This window comes from Lissotriton vulgaris, chromosome 4_1, assembly GCF_964263255.1.
Source record: "Lissotriton vulgaris chromosome 4_1, aLisVul1.2, whole genome shotgun sequence".
Classification (NCBI taxonomy): Eukaryota; Metazoa; Chordata; class Amphibia; order Caudata; family Salamandridae; genus Lissotriton; species Lissotriton vulgaris.
Genome location: NC_141691.1, coordinates 168,320,378 through 168,338,342, shown reverse-complemented (window position 1 = coordinate 168,338,342; position 17,965 = coordinate 168,320,378). Strand labels below are relative to the sequence as shown.

Here is a 17,965-nt window from a genome sequence, read left to right as displayed (position 1 = left end):
CAGCAACAAAACTTTTATTTGCAAAATACAGAGCTGTCTGCCGGGGGATTTGTTCTGGGTTTAAAATGCAGGGCGAGTTTGAGAACCTTCCTTGCTGCCAGGAAAAGAGGGGGCGGGTATTAATGTGGGCACGGCACAGTTGAGCTGTTGCGTAGCCGAGCCAGGATTTATTTATTTTTTATTTATTTTATTTTAGAGGTTTTATATAGCACTGGCTGGACCCAGAGGTATCAGAGCGCTTTACAATTGTAACAGAAAGGTGTTTAAATACAGGCACAGTGTGTATAAGTACAGAAAGTGGATTCAAAAATCAGCAGTCCATATAGAATAAAGGTTAAACTAGATGAAAAAGTAAAAAATAATTGCTAACCACAATAAGATATACAATATAGAGGTCGCAGTTTGGTGAGAAGGTTCGATAAAATATACCTAGGAGCAGGAAGGATGTGAAAGAAAAACCGAAGGTCATAAAGTGTAGTAAGAAACAGGAGGTAAAGGAGAGGCATGGAGGGGAGGGAAGGTGATCAGAACGAAAGGGAAGGAGATGGGGGGCAGGAGAGGGTTCACTAGCCGTAGACGGAGCAGCTGGGAGGGGGGGTGCTGAAGAAGGCGAGGCCACTCGGGAGGTGATTAGAAGCCCCCGTATTTATTAAGGAGAAGAAGTTGGAGTTCTTTTTTGAAGCTGGGGTTGGACGGGTTACAACGGAGGTCTAGGTTTCTGCTGCTGACTGAGGACTGGATGACCGAGTAGTGTCCGCGAACCCGGAATGTGTAGGCCCTCATAAAGACTTTTATTATCTGCTTGTTAAATAAACAAGCAGATAAGAAAAGTCTTCACAACAGCCTTGAAGCACACAGAGAAAAAAAAAGCTCGCCATCTGGTTTCATTCAGCCACTTGTATTTGCGTCTGGGCTGAGTGAAAACAGATGCGCTTGTCACGATGGGCAGCATCACAAAACTGCAAGGGCGTCAACAAAAGTGACAGCCAGCAAACCGAAAGCACGGAAAAAAACATTAATTACGACCAAATCCAATTGGAAAAGGTCTAGACACAGGGGCGTGGATTAAAGTCCCCTTCTTTCTAGTGTTTACTATAGCTCTAGCAGGCGATGAGCGCATGCACGCTCCAACGCCAGGCCGAGACCTAACAATTATGGGAAAAGCCAACAGGTCCAATTTTAATGTACCAACAAATGTAGACTCAGACATTCTTAAAAGCTCTTTGCATGAACAGATGTTTTAAAGACTATCCTACTGGCTTCGCCACTGCTGGCAAATGTAGCAAAATATATTTTAGATAACACATGCACTAACATTTGGTGTAGTTTGTCGTTCACAGACAAACTACAACTCTGATACTGACACAAAACTGTGTTTAATGTATTTTGATAGTAGGGCACTTGGTTTTAAAAGCATGGTTATTTTCCTAAAAAAAAAAAAATCGCTGCACTTTAAGTACACCAAGTCGCATAATTTGTAAGGACACTGGGGAGGAAGTTTTTTTTGAGCTTTTATTTGGGGAATTACTCACTTCTGATTTTCAAGGAGAATTCAGAATTTTAGGGGGAGGGGGACTACATGCAATAGAAGTGTTCTTGACAGTATACAAATTGCACATAACTGGCCATTGAGAGACTAATTGGTAAGTATTCATGGATGCGAAGCGCCATTTTTTCTGTTCTTTGCCACTGCAGACACCATTTTGGTTAGCGGTCGGGCTGACTGGTGAATTTTCCTCCTTTCCCTCCAGATCGCAGTACATTATAACATTTCAGCCACGCAGCAGACTGATACTGACAAGTCTGTTTAAAGTATTTTGATAGTAGGGCACAACATTTTGAAAGTATAATTCTTTGAGTTATTTTGTACAGTAATTGCTGTATTTTTAGCACATCAAGACTTCCAATTTGTTTGTGTGGAGTCTTGGGGGAATTTTTTTTTTTAAGTTTTCATTGAGAACGTGTTTATTTACTGTCAAGGGAAAATGTGTGTGGGGGAGACCTGCAGTATTTGTGTACTTGACTGAACCCAAATTACACATGACTGGCTATTGAGACAGTAGTTGCTAAGTACTCGGGGAAGTGGGACCATGTTTTTAATCTTCTTTGCCACTGCAGAGACGCCATTTTGATTAGCGCTACGTTGAAGTATCCTTTCTCTCCCATTCATGCAACACTGTAACGCCAGATGCACGCAAAAGGCAACCCCATCTGAGCATGTTCGAATCGCGGCCAGCGCCAGACGCTGTGAAAATGGCCAAATCTACTTTACAAGTGAGAACTTACTCTAGAGAAGAGCTTCTCTCTTTAAGAAATGCAACTTGCTTTCCAGTGCAACTTTTAAACCTAGACTAATCATTAGGAAAATGTGGAGTATGTCCAGAGGGACTTACCTGTAGAACCAAGTACCTATCGTACTTACAGTGAGTCTTCTAATCCATAGGAAAACTCCCCAACAATATATGTCCGGCACTGAGAGCCTGTCTCAAACTGCAGATCACTCTCTAAAAAAAAAAAAAAAAATCGCCTGATGTGTTCAATTTACTTTAACAATACAGAATTTCATATTTTTTTAAGGAAACATCTGCTCCCGGTCTAGCACTTGCTACCATTCCCTCTGGATATAGTATCCTCTATATTAATCATGAAGGTAAAAAAAGGGGAGGTGGAGTTGCCATTATTTTTAGAGACACTTTTAAAGGAACCTCTACCCCACTGAGGCAAATGGAGGATATGGAGGACCTTTTTTCCTTTTCAGGAATTCCGATATACAGGCCTCCTAACTGTTCAAAGAACTGCTTTCCCCAACTGTTTGATATTATTGCTCTACTTTCTGTACAATCCTCAAATTATACTGTCTGTTCTCTGGGACTTTAATGAACATATGGCCTATCTTAACTGCTCTCAAGCAGATGTGGTTAGCCTTACTCAAACAGGTATGAACCTTACACAACTGGTAAGTTCTCCCACACAAAGCAGGGTATTTGACTACACTTACCTTTTCTAATACTTGCGACCTGCTGGTTTCTCCAGCACAATGTCTCACTTGGCCAGATCGTTTCTAATGCCCCTTTTACCTTTAAAGGGCCTCTGAATCAGAAATAATTATATAAACGACCTTCTCTCTGAAAAGGATGACATGGGATTGAGGAGATATCGCTCTCCCTAAATCTACAATCTTCTACACCCTCCTTCACAGGAGTACATGACACAGATGCAACCTATTTTACTACATGGATTACTAACACCCTGGACTCAGTGTCTCCATTAAAACGTCCAAGCCCTCAGCCCTGTGGTTCTCTTTCAAAGAGAAGATCCAGTGTAAAAAAACTGGAGGAGCACCGTAAAAAACCATCTTGTCCGAAGGAAAAGGATCAATATAAAGAAGCGCTCAGATATTGGGCCAATCTTTTCCCAAAGCACAGTTTTTTTCTCTTGAATCTTGGCAGTTTCAAATACCTCATGTGAGGTATCAAAAACTGTCCATTGTTTTCTCTCTCCTGAGGCAGTAAATAGTAAAATCAGTCCATCACTCGAACTTTGTGATGACTTAATATCTTTTTGGAGGATAAAATTCAGAAAATATATGCTACCTTTCGAACCGGCAATATAACAGAGATGCTGGCAGACTCTGGGGTACAACAAAGTCATCTAATCTTAAACATTCCAAAAATGTCAGAGTAAGTTCGCTGAAACAGCTAGAGAAATGTACCTCAGGATCCTTACCCACCTCAGATTTTAACAATTAACTACCTCTACCATAAATCCGGTGGTCAATAAAATACAGAAACCTCACCAGAGGTTGTCTGTTTTCAATCGGACTAAAAACATGCTTTCTCCAGCCCTTAATTAAGAAGCCTCTGGCACAGCCAGTCACCTTCAGTAATTTTAGGTCCATTTCACGTTTACCAGCAGCAGTCAAAATCTTGGAGAAGTTGGTCAATGGCCAGTTCTCTTTTCTAGAATGTATTGTTCGATGCACAATTCACAGTCTGGCTTCCGACAAGGTAGGAATACTGAAACTGCCTTGTTGGAAGTGACTGTACATATTAAAGAACATCTGGACTGTGATCGGTCTGCGATGGTGATTACGTTGGACCTATCAGCAGTATTTGATACGGTCTCACGTGCCACTCTTTAAATAGACTTAGTGCAGTTGGCATACAACAAGGCACAGCCTTCTCTTGAATAAAGTCATTTTTGGAGGATAGATCTCAGTAGGTTTTTCTTCATCCTCTCTTATGCCACTCGAAGCCTCTTCTATTTGGAGATACCCAGGGCTCAGCTGGCCAAGCTGAAAAAGTCCTGGGGTGTGCAGGTGGTGTCTTAGGCAGACAATACTCAACTAATATTGTCCTTCCAGCGACACTGACTGCCATCAATAAGCTCAAGGAATATTTAAAGGGAGTTGCTGAACAGATGGATGACAATTTTTGCAAATTAAATCCGGACCAAACTGAAGTTCTTTTCTTTGGTTCATGCGGCCTGCCTCCCCCTAGTCTTTGGCGGGCTGAGAAAATTAATTCACCTGACTCTTGCTTCCCAGCTAGAAATCTTGGAATAGTATTTGACTCGAGCCTCTGTTTCCACCCACATTAAACAAGTGTCATTAATCTGCTTCGTCAAACTTGAATTGCTAAAGAAGTTACTGCATTTATTCCTGGAGGATATACACAACACAGTAGTCCACTCGCTGGCAATCTTCCATTTGGACTATGCAAACAGTCTACATCTGGGCCTTCCTGCCTATCTAATTCAAAGACTTCAAATGGCCCAAAATGCAGCAGCTAGAATGATCTAAACAGTTCTGTACCGGCAGTCTATATCACCCAATATGAAATAGCTTCATTGGCAGACTGTCAAAAAGCAAATCCAATTCAAAGCTCATACTTTTATGTTCAAGGCCTTTTCGGGTGAGGCAACCGCCTATTTGAGAAATAGACTTCATCCATACAAGTATGGTCAATCCCTTAGGTCGAATAATAATATTTTTGCAAGTCCCAAAATTCTCCTAAACCAGACAAGGAGGAAGATCCTTGCGGTTTTGCCACAAAAACTATGGAATGCGATCCCAGTAAAGCTCCCAAGAACCACTTCAGTTTCAACCTTCAAGTAGGATATGAAAAACTCTCTTCGATAAAGATTAGACCACATTGTATTTTACTCATTTCAGTTATTCTCCGCTTTTCAATGCCAGGACGCTTCTGGGGAAGCATCTGTGCACTATATAAATGTTCTTCGATTAATTTAGAATAAGAAGGAAGCTGCAATAAAAAGGTGAACAGTGTGGGAAATTGACTTCCGTGCAGTTAACAATACTTTTGCACTAAAGGAAAAGTAATTCATTCCTTGCATATCACCACTAGAGCACTAGTAAAAAGCTGGTGCCAATTTTACACCAATAATTATGGAAAAGTTACAGAACAATGCTTGCAGACTGATCTCTAAATCTGCATCAATGTCACAATAACAAGTTTTGGTAACAGTATTACAGAATTCTGGTATAACAGCAAAACACCCGACATGACTCCATTAATGGAGCGGTGATCATTCCGCTCACATGGCTATGCAGCATCACTCCAATGTAAATCCACAGTTTACTGTATTCCAAAAAGCGCTTCCACTAACACCCCAGTAACATTCTTGTAACCCTTTAGTGGGAAGCTGCATGACCCCACTAGGGGCCTGATAATTACGTCAATGATATCCCCATGTAACTCCAACTCAGAGTTTCTGATTCCTGTGGCATTGAGAACTGTGGGAGGGAGGTGGCAATAGAAAGAACAGGGATCACAAGTGGACCTTGGGGGTTGCAATGGAAAAGAGAAATTGCTGGGGTAGCAAAGTGTTTGTAGGGTTCAGGGAATGGTAGTGTGGAGGGAGAAGTAAGAGGTTTTTAGGGTTCAGTTGTGGCAGAAACTAGGCATATACCAGACTCTTCTATGGAACCTTTAAGTCTAAGTCCGCCATTAAGGGAACTCCATCATGCCGTGACTAAAAAGAGAAGATAATGTATACCAGAAACAGAAGCCTACAGACTAACAGTAGTAAAGTTAAGTGAACTTCTAAACTATTTCCACCTTTTATGCCCGCTCTTCCACATTACACTAGAAAAGATTACCTAGCAGAGAAGCCTTTGGAGATTGAATACTCATTCTTTAAGTCAATACAAAAACCACATAAATCAAACTGTTCAAGTTCTTTTGATGAGGCACACACAATTTTTACGGAAAGTATGTAGCAAGTCCCTGTGGCGGTTCTACTTTCTAATACTCTACCTTCTACCCAAGAGTTTTTCAGTGGCAAAACATTATTATACAAAACCACAATACTGCTTTAGCTCTGTTCAAATTTGCACAAACGCTATACTTAGAGCAAAAGACTTACTGTAGATTCCATTACAGTATACGATGAAGACTACTATTCACAGGTTTATTAATTAACTACAAATGAAAGGTAGGCGGAGTCTAGTAAGACTAGCCTTTCTCCTGTTTTCAAAAATGCTTAAAGAAGGAGTAGAAAAAAACATGCATTAGTTAAGAAAAGCACCATATATCAGAAAGATATTTAAAATATTCCAGTATGCCAATGTAGTAGGTAGTCAAGAGTTGGAGATGGAGTCATGGTGGCCTGGAGGTTGTGTAGCCTTTTGACAACTGCTCCTGTTATCCATAATGGGCAATGTGGCATTGTCTTGAATGGCAATGCCCCCTCAGTTATTATACAGTTCTGCAAACCGGTTGAGAGCACCCTCTGCAAGTATGTTTTGCAGGTTGTCATTTTTGTTATTAGATCTAGTGTAAAATTGTGTGGAGGGGTGAGGATGACAAAAGACAAGTGGCTTTCAGCTAACTTGTATTCATCTTGACAGAAAGGGGTGGGGAGCTGGGGATTCCACACTTTGAATATTACTTTCTAGAAGGCCCAGACACAATGGCTGGAACAGAGGTTTACCCTAACATAAATGGAAAAGACAAGATAACTGATCAGGGAAGCTCAACGGTTGTTGATAGATTCCATTATTTGGCATAAAGGGTTACTACACTCATCTTGCTCGTGCTGGAATGTGGCCCCTACTGAAGGCAGATCCCTATAGAACCTAGATCAAACGCACTATTGTGTAACTGCGTTCATACTATTGACATACCGTGCCCAAAAAAACCTGTAGGCCAAGACAGGCATTTTTAGGTTACGGCTAGCGAAAGCTGCGCACATGCGCAGTCTCGCTGGCGAGATTTAATGACCGAGTAGAGAGGTTAAGCCCTGCCCCTCTTCTCCATTGGCTGGCCTTCTAAACGGCAGCCAGCCGCTGGAGAAGAGGTCCCAGTGACGTCATTCATTGGATCTAAGCCCCGTCCTTTTCGGTTTTGGGGGGCGTGTTTTTGACTTTTTTTCTACCTAGTGATGTTCTCAGTCAAAAACACGCCCCCAGTCTGAAAAGGACGGGGCTAAGGCTCTGGGTATAGCTCCTCCCGCACACAGCACACCACTGACTCCTCGTTTGTTCTCCTTCGCCTCCTCCTGGATCAGCGCAGAGGGTGAAGTCACAAATGTCTCCTGACCACTGTATTCTTCCCCTCCTTTGCTGCTTCACGTGTCTGCACTCCCCTTCTACCCTTCGCCATGTCTGCACCCATTCACCTCGCGGGCTCCTGCCACTCGGCTCAGGTCTTAGCCAGTTTGTAGCCTCTCGGCCCCTCAGAGGCTGCGCTCACTCTCTGCTCTGGTGCCACCTCGACAGCTTCCTGGGAAAACGCAAGCCGCACAGGAAGGTTCCTCCTTGGGGGGGGGGGGAGCGGGCTAGGGTGAGTGTTTGAAGGGGGTGGAACTGTTGATGTGCACCATATGCCAGACTTCCAGTGCGCGGCAGGTGGAACCGGCGCCTCCGGCACCGCTCACCTATGCAGAGGAGATGCTGTGCTCCTAGAAGCAGGTTGTTTACTTCTCGGAGCGCTGCGAGGCTCGCCCTCAGTGCCAGGGGGCGGAGCCCCACCGCTCACCTATGCAGAGGAGATCCTGTGCTCCTAGAAGCAGGTTGTTTACTTCTCGGAGCGCTGCGAGGCTCGCCCTCAGTGCCAGGCGGCGGATCCCCAAGCCAGTCAGCACTTTCAAACACGCTGGTCGTGCCACGCACTCCAACTCGGCGGGGATAGCGAGGCGACCCTCTCTTTGGAGCATATTAGTTATTATGTAACGAGCACATGGCGGAACCCGTTTGTATGCGAACGTAACAACTTTAGTTTTGACTGTGGAATCGGCTCCATGTGCGTCGTTTGGTGTCTGACAAACTGGCAGACGCATGCGACTACTTCCTTCAGTTGTAACAGTATCCGTTAACTCTACTCTGGCCGTGCTGACCGACCGTGAGAGGTTTTGCAGGGAGCACATCGGCCATTTTCGCCTCCACTGACTACTTTTTCTCCTCCCTCCGAGCACCCCTGCTTCCTATTCCCAGGAGCTTTTTCCATACCAGAAACTGGATTGGTGCAGAAAGTCCGTGCATTGGGGAGGAGAGCCCGAGCGGAGGGCTCCTCCACAGAGGTATGGGCGGGAGCACGCTGAGCAGAGAGGAAAACTTTGAGGGCTAGGTCCCTATAGAGCGTTTTTAATACGAAAACAAGTGCGTGCAAGAGGGTGTACCGTGCAGAGCGGTGAGAGGGCCTCTTCCTTTACCGGGCAGGAGCCTGCGTATACACAGGGGGGTGGACCGGGGCATAGACCTGGTGCTGTGTTTATGCATCTCTGGGATAGGGTCATGCTTGGGGAACACATACTTTCTAAGAGACGCTTCCAGGAGACCTACGTCCTACAAATAGCTCTCTTCGCGGTTGTTAGACTCAAACATAGAGGCCCCTCTGGTGCTGCCTAAAGTGCTGACCGGGGGTCAGGAAAGGTTAGCTGCCAGGGAGCAGGCATTGGGTAGATACCTTGGTAAATCGACCAGGAGTTGTAACCCATTCAGCCGGTCTACCGTTCAGGTGGTCTCTTGTACCAATGGTGAGGCCAGACACTGACACTCCAAGAAAAAGAATGCTAGTCTGTGCTTTGACACCCCTATGATACTAATACCAAGGTCTGTCAGCTACCAGACCTAGTGAGACTCACTCACCCTCACACATCCTCACGCCCTCACACACCCTCTCACCCTCACACACCCACACACTCCGCTCTGTGTGTGTTGCTCTGTGTGTGTGTGTGTGTGTGTGTGTGTGGCGCTGTGTGTGTGTGTGGCGCTGTGTGTGTGTGTGGCGCTGTGTGTGTGTATGGCGCTGTGTGTGTGTATGGCGCTGTGTGTGTGTATGGCGCTGTGTGTGTGGCACTGTGTGTGGCACTGTGTGTGTGTGTGTGGCGCTGTGTGTGTGTGGCGCTGTGTGTGTGTGTGTCTATGTGGCGCTGTGTGTGTGTGTGTCTATGTGGCGCTGTGTGTGTGTCTGTGTGGCGCTGTGTGTGTGTCTGTGTGGCGCTGTGTGTGTGTCTGTGTGGCGCTGTGTGTGTGTCTGTGTGGCGCGGTGTGTGTGTCTGTGTGGCGCGGTGTGTGTGTCTGTGTGGCGCTGTGTGTGTGTCTGTGTGGCGCTGTGTGTGTCTGTGTGGCTCTGCGTGCGTGGCTCTGCAGGTGTGGGTGTGGCTGTGTGTGTGTGTTTGGGGGTGCAAATGCAATAGGTATTGCATTTGCGAGAGATTAAGCTATTGGCATTGTAAATAACAAGGCCATTTATGTATCTGTTTTCAAAAACACCACAAAAATTTTGTCATTTACAATGCCAATAGCTCTAACTTTCGCAAAGGCGAGACCGTTGCATTGTAAATGCTGGTTACAGTTTGGAGCCTGTTCAACGGGAGCGGGAGAATACTGCGAGTGTCAAGCTGTTTAAGACCTCTCAACAGGGCAGTTCATGATGCATACATACTTGGCCTATGCAGTGCGGCTCATCTGGGTTCATATTGAGAACGGCCAACGCACTCAATTATGCATGAACATTTCACTCTGGGACAGGAAGGAGGTTGGTCACACAAGTACAAAGCTCTCCACCGGCTTGGACATGCAACACTGAAAGAGGACAAGCTGAAGTGGGAAACAATCCAATGGCCTAACATATCGGAGACAAACTGAATAGTATCGGAGAACAAGCCGCACGATTTATTGAACAATGTGCACTTCAAACCCCAAATCAATTACTTCCAGCAGTCCTGCGATATGACAACACATTCATTGCCCCACGCATAAAAGGGAGAGTGCAGATTTCTACCACATGATGTAGCAATTTCTGAACATCCTGGTGTTTTGGAAAGAGATAACAGCTGTTCTGACAACAGTTACGGTATCATGAAGATTTGTTCACCAGAAATTTGCCTCCTGGGTATTGGGTAGCGGTGCAAGAGATCCATAACAGGGATCGACCTGGACATGCCACAGGCCAGGAGTAGAACTGGCATGAACGGACAATGCAATGGCTCCTGTGACTGTGAATGGCTGTAATTATATGCGGAGTGGTGGGACGTGTAGCAGGCCAGGGATAGGGAGAAGGAAACATCCATACAGGGCCTGCAGCAGACTCTCTACTACAGATAGTGGAAGATCATATTAATATTTCTGTTGTCATCATGCTTGAGCCAGTGTAGCTCAAGTGAGCTGAACACTGGATTTATAAGAACTGAATCGGAGCACAGCACACACTACAAAGTTTTTACATTTCTGCTGTTACTAGGTTTCTTGGTACTATGGCATTGGGGTACTTAGGGAGAAAATGATCATGCGAAAGCCCTTTAAAGTAACATACTATTAGCCATTGCATGTGTTGCCAGAACGTGTTAGCAGAAATGAGTGTACGTAGGTGTGATGTCTAGCTCTGTATATGTGCCCATATACACTGGATATAATTTAATTTAAATGGATGTAGGAATCTATGTTGCTCTAAAAGCATAGATATGATGGAAGCTATGTATTTAGATATCTGCTGGGGTGTTGCCCTGCAAACATGTATTGGGCTATACTATACCACGGCCAACCCTACAAGTTTGATAAATGCCTGTTTTTCATAATAAAGCAGCAAACCGACATGAATGTATATTAAGTTCTCGTTCCTTGTCCAACAATCAGGCAACATTTTAATGGTAAATGTCCACTTGATCATCTCTGCTGCCTCTAAAAAGGGGCTCTCTGGGAGGCAGGCAGGCAGGCATACATACAAGAACACAACAAGTCCAAAGGTAATGCAATGGCCCGGCTTAGGCATCCACCACTGGCCGGAAAAGCAAAATCGTATCTCACAGATGCCCAATCAACTCCACTTTATGCTCAATCACATCAACTTAATAAACTTGCAAACTGCCAAGTAACCCGAAATTAAAGGCCAACTTCTCAAGTAGAGGTGTATTTTGATTTCTTAACTGTAGTTATTCTTTTTAAACACCGCAGTATCCTTCAATAGTAAGTGTTTCAGTAATGTTTGGATGGGGCGGTCTTTCGACCTCAGTTCTGGCATTTAGATCAGTCCAATTGACACACATACTCAAGAACGCATGCAACCTGCACGACAACACCACTGGGGATAATCATTCCAAAACCTTTATTGGTTCATTACCCTTGTGGAAGTACAAACAGTTCGGTTCTTTCTACAACTCCGGAAACAACTCTCTGGACTGTATGAACCACTGGCTGGGCATCTGACTTCAGCAGCATTCTCTGTGTGAAACCTCCCAATTTCTCGAAACTTATCAGTAAAGCCCTTGGGAGACCTTTGTTGTCATTCAAACACACCCAGTACATTCAGTAACATACTCCTCTTCTTCAGAAACTAACTCTTCAGAATCACTTGCTCCGAGTCACTGGGGTCCGAGATGATCTGCAGATTATTTTGCCCTATTCAACTAAAAAGACATTACTTGCCTTTCATAACACACTGTACGAGTAGAGTTGCCTTAAAAAGACATTATTAGGCACACTGCCATGAGCTATTGGTCTGAAACAAGTAGCTTTCAAAGTCATAAGTAAATGGCTTTCATTTATCAACACCAAACAATGTAAAAGAAGACCCTGAGCCCCCTCCTAAGTTTCCTCCTTTGACAATTAAGTCTTCTAATACACAAACACGACTCCAAACACACCTGCAGAAGACTCGAGAAACATTGGTGCAATAACCAGACTGCCACTCAGCCCTCAAACGCCAGATGAACACCACCAACTCATCCGACTCACCAAAAGAACCTCCTTCAAAGAACGCATCGACAACAACGCACACAATAGCAAAGAGCTCTTCAACATTGTGAAGGACTCCCCACCCCCAGCTCATGCTACATCGACATACCACCCTCACTAGAACTCTGCCACTCCCTGGCTACCTTCTTCCACCACATGATCGTAGACATCCACAACAGCTTTGACACCCAGACACCGACGACAGCCGCTATCCCCCCAACTTTGCACCCTCCACGCACATCAACCTTCTACTCTCCTGGCACAAAGTCAAAGACACCATCAAAATCATGACCACCATCCACTCCGGCACACCCTCCAACCCCTACCCCCACCACATCTTCAACAAAGGAAGCTCCAACATCGCACCCCAACTCAGGAAGATCATCAACAGCTCCTTCGAAACCGCCACCTTCCCAGAAAGCTGGAAACATGCAGAGATTAACGCCCTTTTCAAAAAACCTAAGGCGGACCCAAAGGAACTCAAGAACTTCCGACCCATCTCCCTGCTCCCGTTCCTGGCGAAAGTCATTGAGAAGACCGCCAACAGACAACTAACCCACTTCTAGGAGGAGAACAACGTCCTGGACTCAATCCGGCTTCCGCAGCAATCACAGCACCAAAACCGCCCTCATCGCCGCCATGGACGACATAAAAACCATACTGGACAACGTCGAAACTGCGGCCCTCAACCTCCTGGACCTGTCGGCCGCCTTAGACACAGTCTGCCACAACACCCTGCGCACACGCCTCCATGACGCAGGGATCAAGACAAAGCCCTGGATTGGATCACCTACTTCCTCACCGGCAGAACACAGAGTCCGCCTCCCCCCTTCAGGTCTGAAGCCACTACAATAACCTGTTGCATACCCAAAGGCACATCCCTCAACCCTACCCTTTTTAATGTCTACATGGCACCGCTCGCTAACATCGCACGAGCACACCACCTCAACATCGTCTCAAACGCCGACGACACCCAGCTGATCCTCTCCTTCACCAAGGACCCGGCCACCGCCAACTCCAACCTCCACAAGGGAATGAATGCCGTCGCAGAGTGGATGAAAACGAGCCGGATGGAACTGAACGAAAACGAGCCGGATGAAACTGAACTCTGACAAGACGGAGGTCCTCATCCTTGGCTCCACCCCCAACGCACGACTCCTGGTGGCCGGCCACGCTGAGTGCCGCCCCGACACCCACCAACCACGGACGCAACCTGGCAGTCATCCTGGACTCAACGCTCTCCATGACCCAGCAAGTCAACATGGTCTCCTCCGCCTGCTTCAACACCCTCCACATGCTCCGCAAGATTTACAGATGGATCCCCAACGAAACCAGAAGAACTGTCACCCACGCTCTTGTCAGCAGCAGGCTGGACAACGGCAACGCCCTCTACGCAGGAACCACACTCCAGAAGAGACTCCAACGCATACAAAACACCTCTGCACGCCTCATCATTGGACTCTCTCACCACAGCCACATCACCACCCACCTGAGCGACCTGCACTGGCTCCCGGTCAACAAGATTATCTCCCTTCAAGCTCCTCACTCTCGCTCCACAACACTGCACCAGCATACCTCAACGAGCGACTGTCCTTCTACACTCCGAACCGCCAGCTCCGCTCCGTCGACCTGTCACTCGGGACCGTTGCACGCATTCGCCGAACGACCACCTGCGGAAGATCATTCTACCACCTCGCCGGCAAAACATGGAACACCTTCCCCACCCACCTGCATCAGACCCAGGACCTCCGGACCTTCAGAAGACCACTCAAGACCTGGCTTTTCGACCTGTAGCTGCTCCCCTCTTCCCTCAGCACCTCGAGACCCTCACGGGTAAGTAGCGCGCTTTACAAATGTTGATTGTTTGAGTGTCTCGTACAATGAAATGTTAATTACAAGCCGCACCACCACCACCCCCTATCCCCCCCAGAGTAAATCATTCAAATCAACTACCCTCAATCTTTAGCGAAGGACACCCTTCCCACACTCTTTTTAAGCTTTTGCAAAATGCCCTCTCTTCTTGCTTTTATTACCCACCCTTTCCAAATCCAGTAACTGGCCATGCAACTACGGCCATGAAACTACTGCTACCCCAACATAACATTAAATATGCTTGAACCACAATCGCTACAGTTCCGCTCTTGCTTCTTGTGGAGGACATTATGAAGGCCTTGTGATTAGGATGACAAAGGCGTTTCCCTCCATATAGGACACTGTTTTTAATGCTTGAGACTAGTTAAAAGGGCATTATCCAGTCAGCTTGTGAGTAGTCAAGATGATACTATTCTTCACCACCACCTGGTCTCTAATCATTTAGTTCGAGAATTCTTTGTACTTGCAGATTGCAGCCAATGCTCCCACAACTAGTAATCAGCTTCACTGGTATTAACTTTGCACATGTCCAAACACAGAAGCATATTTCTGCTCTAACTAAGTTAGGGATATTAGCCACTCACTTCACTAACTTTAGGTATGAAATTGTTAGTATGCCCCCAGAGATGTGCTCTGACGTTTTGGCAAGATTAAAAGTGATGTGAAACTGAAAGCCAAACAAATATTTTTGTGGAGGTAGTTACGCACAGTTTTGTAAAAACTCTATAATGTGTTAGAAAAAAATAGGCCAAATAAAGTACAGCGTAGATAAAAAGTAAAAGTGAAAGCAACATTAGGTCTCCATTTTAAGGATTGCGCCTGGCTACACAGAGAACAGTGTGTCCCCGAGCTAACTGCTGATAAATTACCAGGGGGGCGATTTTACCAAGCCAAGAGGGCTTACAGAGTGGGAAACAAGTGTGTTTTTAATTTCCTCCGGAATCTTATTTCAGACGGCTCCATCCTAGGATGCAGAGGGAGTGCATTTCAGTGTTTGGAGTCTAACTGAACGGGTTTCATCCGCTTTTTTTTTTATTTCCTGGCACGTTCTTAGTACATTATTTTTTCCCCTAAATATTAAATTGATGTTCTTTCATCACAGAAAATCACCAAATGTGATGGCATACCATGCATTGGTGTGATGGAGGGTGATCATGTGAAGGCACAAGTACTGCGAATGTGGCATTGACATCAGCATTACGACGATAAACATTGGTTGTGGAGTTGGACAGAAGTGAACTTGTAAAGATGTTCAACCTCTGTTGGCAAAGGTAGCTTTAGAGCAGGCTGCCACACTGAAACTAGAATGCTAGCATCTGGCTATCCAACTTCTTCGATGCTCTGAAAAGGTGCACAGCTCATCTACTCTCGGTGCAGGGATCACAACAAGCGTAAGCATCAGAGGTACAGTGGACAAGACTGGGGTACTGATCTGGACTATTTCGTGAGGTGACACAGAAAGCAGGTTTGCATCCGTCATTCCGTGTCTAACTGGAGAAAATCAAGGATTTGGTCTCAAGCTTTCCACTCAGACTTCAAGAAGCAGAGACTCGAATCTCGACCATGGAGGATCAGATGATAGAGGTTATAGAAGTGGTTAAGGTGGTCGGTAAAAGCAGACAGGGGCTTGAAATAAAACTGGACGATCTAGAAAATTATACAAGAAGATCAAACCTACGAATAGTTGGAGTCCCGGAAGGATTGGAGGGATCCAATACAGTTCAGTGGGTGACCTTCTTAAAACAAAGTAATCCAGAATATGAAGGAGATTTAACTATAACCCGGGCACACCGGGTACCAGCCCATCCTTTCCCTAACTCCACGCTACCACGTACAATCCTGTTGAATTTTTCAGACTCCTGCATAAAAAACTATTTTATCCAAAGAAATTCAGCAAAGACAATTTGCAGTTAATGAGACGATTAAGTGCCGAATATTCTCGGATATGTCCGCAGCAGCAGCTCGTAGGCGGAAGGAATTTGTAAAAATCCTTCATTTATTTAAGGCAAACGGTGCCCAGGCCATGATTGCTCAGCAATCCAAATTGAAAGTGCTGGTGAAGGGTAAATTTTATATGCTGTCTAATGTAGATGAGGCAAAGAAATTACTGAATGAGATTTCACAGGGGCATAGGGGGTGAATGGGAAATAAATGAGAAGCCTTAAAATAGAATAGAGCTAAAAATCACGGAGCGCGAACATAGAAATGGTTACCTAGGTGACCCTTCGCACAATCTCGGATGCTGTGGGGATACTTTGTTTGCCTTGCCCCTTACCTCAACTTCTCGCCGCTCCCGCTGCGCGGGAGCCGCTTCGTGGGAGGTCCGCCCACCAACGTTGTCTACTGCCTGCTCGACCGAGCCTGGGGAACATCTGTGGTGCAGAGAGGCTGCGGGGGAGTAGCGCGGCAGGGACTCACTCTCCCAGGAGTCCCTGCCTGACCAAGCAACATCCGGTCAGCGCCCTCTGCGTGCCCCGCCCACACCCACAAACGGCTGAAAGGACGTTGTGGAGCCAGACCCCCTGTGACCCTTCGCACAATCTCGGACGCTGTGGGGATACTTTGTTTGCCTTGCCCCTTACCTCAACTTCTCGCCGCTCCCGCGGCGCGGGAGCCGCTTCGTGGGAGGTCCGCCCACCAACGTTGTCTACTGCCTGCTCGACCGAGCCTGGGGAACATCTGTGGTGCAGAGAGGCTGCGGGGAAGTAGCGCGGCAGGGACTCACTCTCCCAGGAGTCCCTGCCTGACCAAGCAACATCCGGTCAGCGCCCCCTGCGTGCCCTCTCATCCTCATTACCAGGAGAGATCCCGCTTTGCGGGACGCCCGGGGCGAAGCCCGGGCAAAGGGCGGGCCCTCAGCGGCCAGAAGAGGCCTGGCCGGGCTACCCCTCTTTTCGCTGCATACGTTTTTTTGGTATGAGGAAGGGTCTCAAAACCGGCAAAATGCCTATCTTACGATCCAAAACCAAACGTAAGGAACCTGTACCTCAACCTGTCCCCACTTTAACTGCTATTGACCTCATGTTGCAACAAACTATCGGTGTTGTATCTTCAGCTATAGCAAACACGGAAAGGAGATTATCCTTACCACCAACTATAATTCTGCACGACTCCCAGGAGGCACCATTTAATCACTTATCTCCATCCCTAAATATTACTGAGGATTTAGACTTAAGTCTTGGAGTCACTGCTTCGTTTGCGGAACTTCCGTGTGGCCAGCCTCCTACTGAGTCACCAGGGGCTTCAATGAACTCTATGCCCGATTCCAACTCCATAAGGGTTGGCGAAACAACAAGTAATATATGTTCAGGAAAAAGGAATGTAAGCAATGTTAGTAGTGCACATAGGAAAAAGAAAAGGTCGAAAATGAATACACGTAATCACAACCTAGTGACCCCAATTCCTAGTCACTCGCCAGGTATACCTTGTTGGGTAACTAACATGGTAACGGACCTTAAAGCGGACCTAGAAGCCACAATTATTGCTCAGATTAAGCCCCTTATGGCAAAAATTGATAGATTGACATCACTTATGAACACAAAAGGGCCGGGGGCCAATAAGCCAGGCAGTATCGAGGGTACATTATCCCAAAGGAGATCGAAAGGAGCGACACTGGGGGAAAATGTCAGCAAATTAGACATAGCTACAAAGTCGAAACTGCCCTCGGCAAACATAGCTAAAGACCCACACTGTCCGATCCAAATTGGGGGTAAAAAGGATGTTCCTTCTGTCCCGCTTCCAAGCTCTGCTGGTTCCATTTTGCAGACCCAGCAGGAGTTGGGAACTGGAAAACCTTTTAATTCAGAAACCAAGGATGCCCAAGGTTCTAGTAAACACACAAAATTAACTCCCTCTCCTTCCAAAACCCAAGAGTCAAAGCCAAGACCAGCTCGATTT

The 17,965-nt window shown here is 46.1% G+C and overlaps 1 protein-coding gene across 5 annotated transcripts in view; it reads right to left on the bottom strand.

Annotated features, from left to right (window-relative positions):
- Positions 1-17,965, bottom strand: part of IRS4 (insulin receptor substrate 4) — a 54,833-nt gene that overhangs the window by 4,415 nt on the left and 32,453 nt on the right. For 2 of the 5 annotated variants that reach the window (XM_086918463.1, XM_086918458.1), the window contains exon 2: positions 2,423-2,504. The exons of 2 other annotated variants lie outside the window; for them this stretch is intronic. In XM_086918463.1, the coding sequence (XP_086774589.1) occupies positions 2,423-2,504 (82 nt within the window). Of the gene's footprint in view, positions 1-2,393; positions 2,505-17,965 lie in introns of all 5 variants that reach the window. One more of the 5 variants, XM_086918459.1, reaches the window with a different exon arrangement.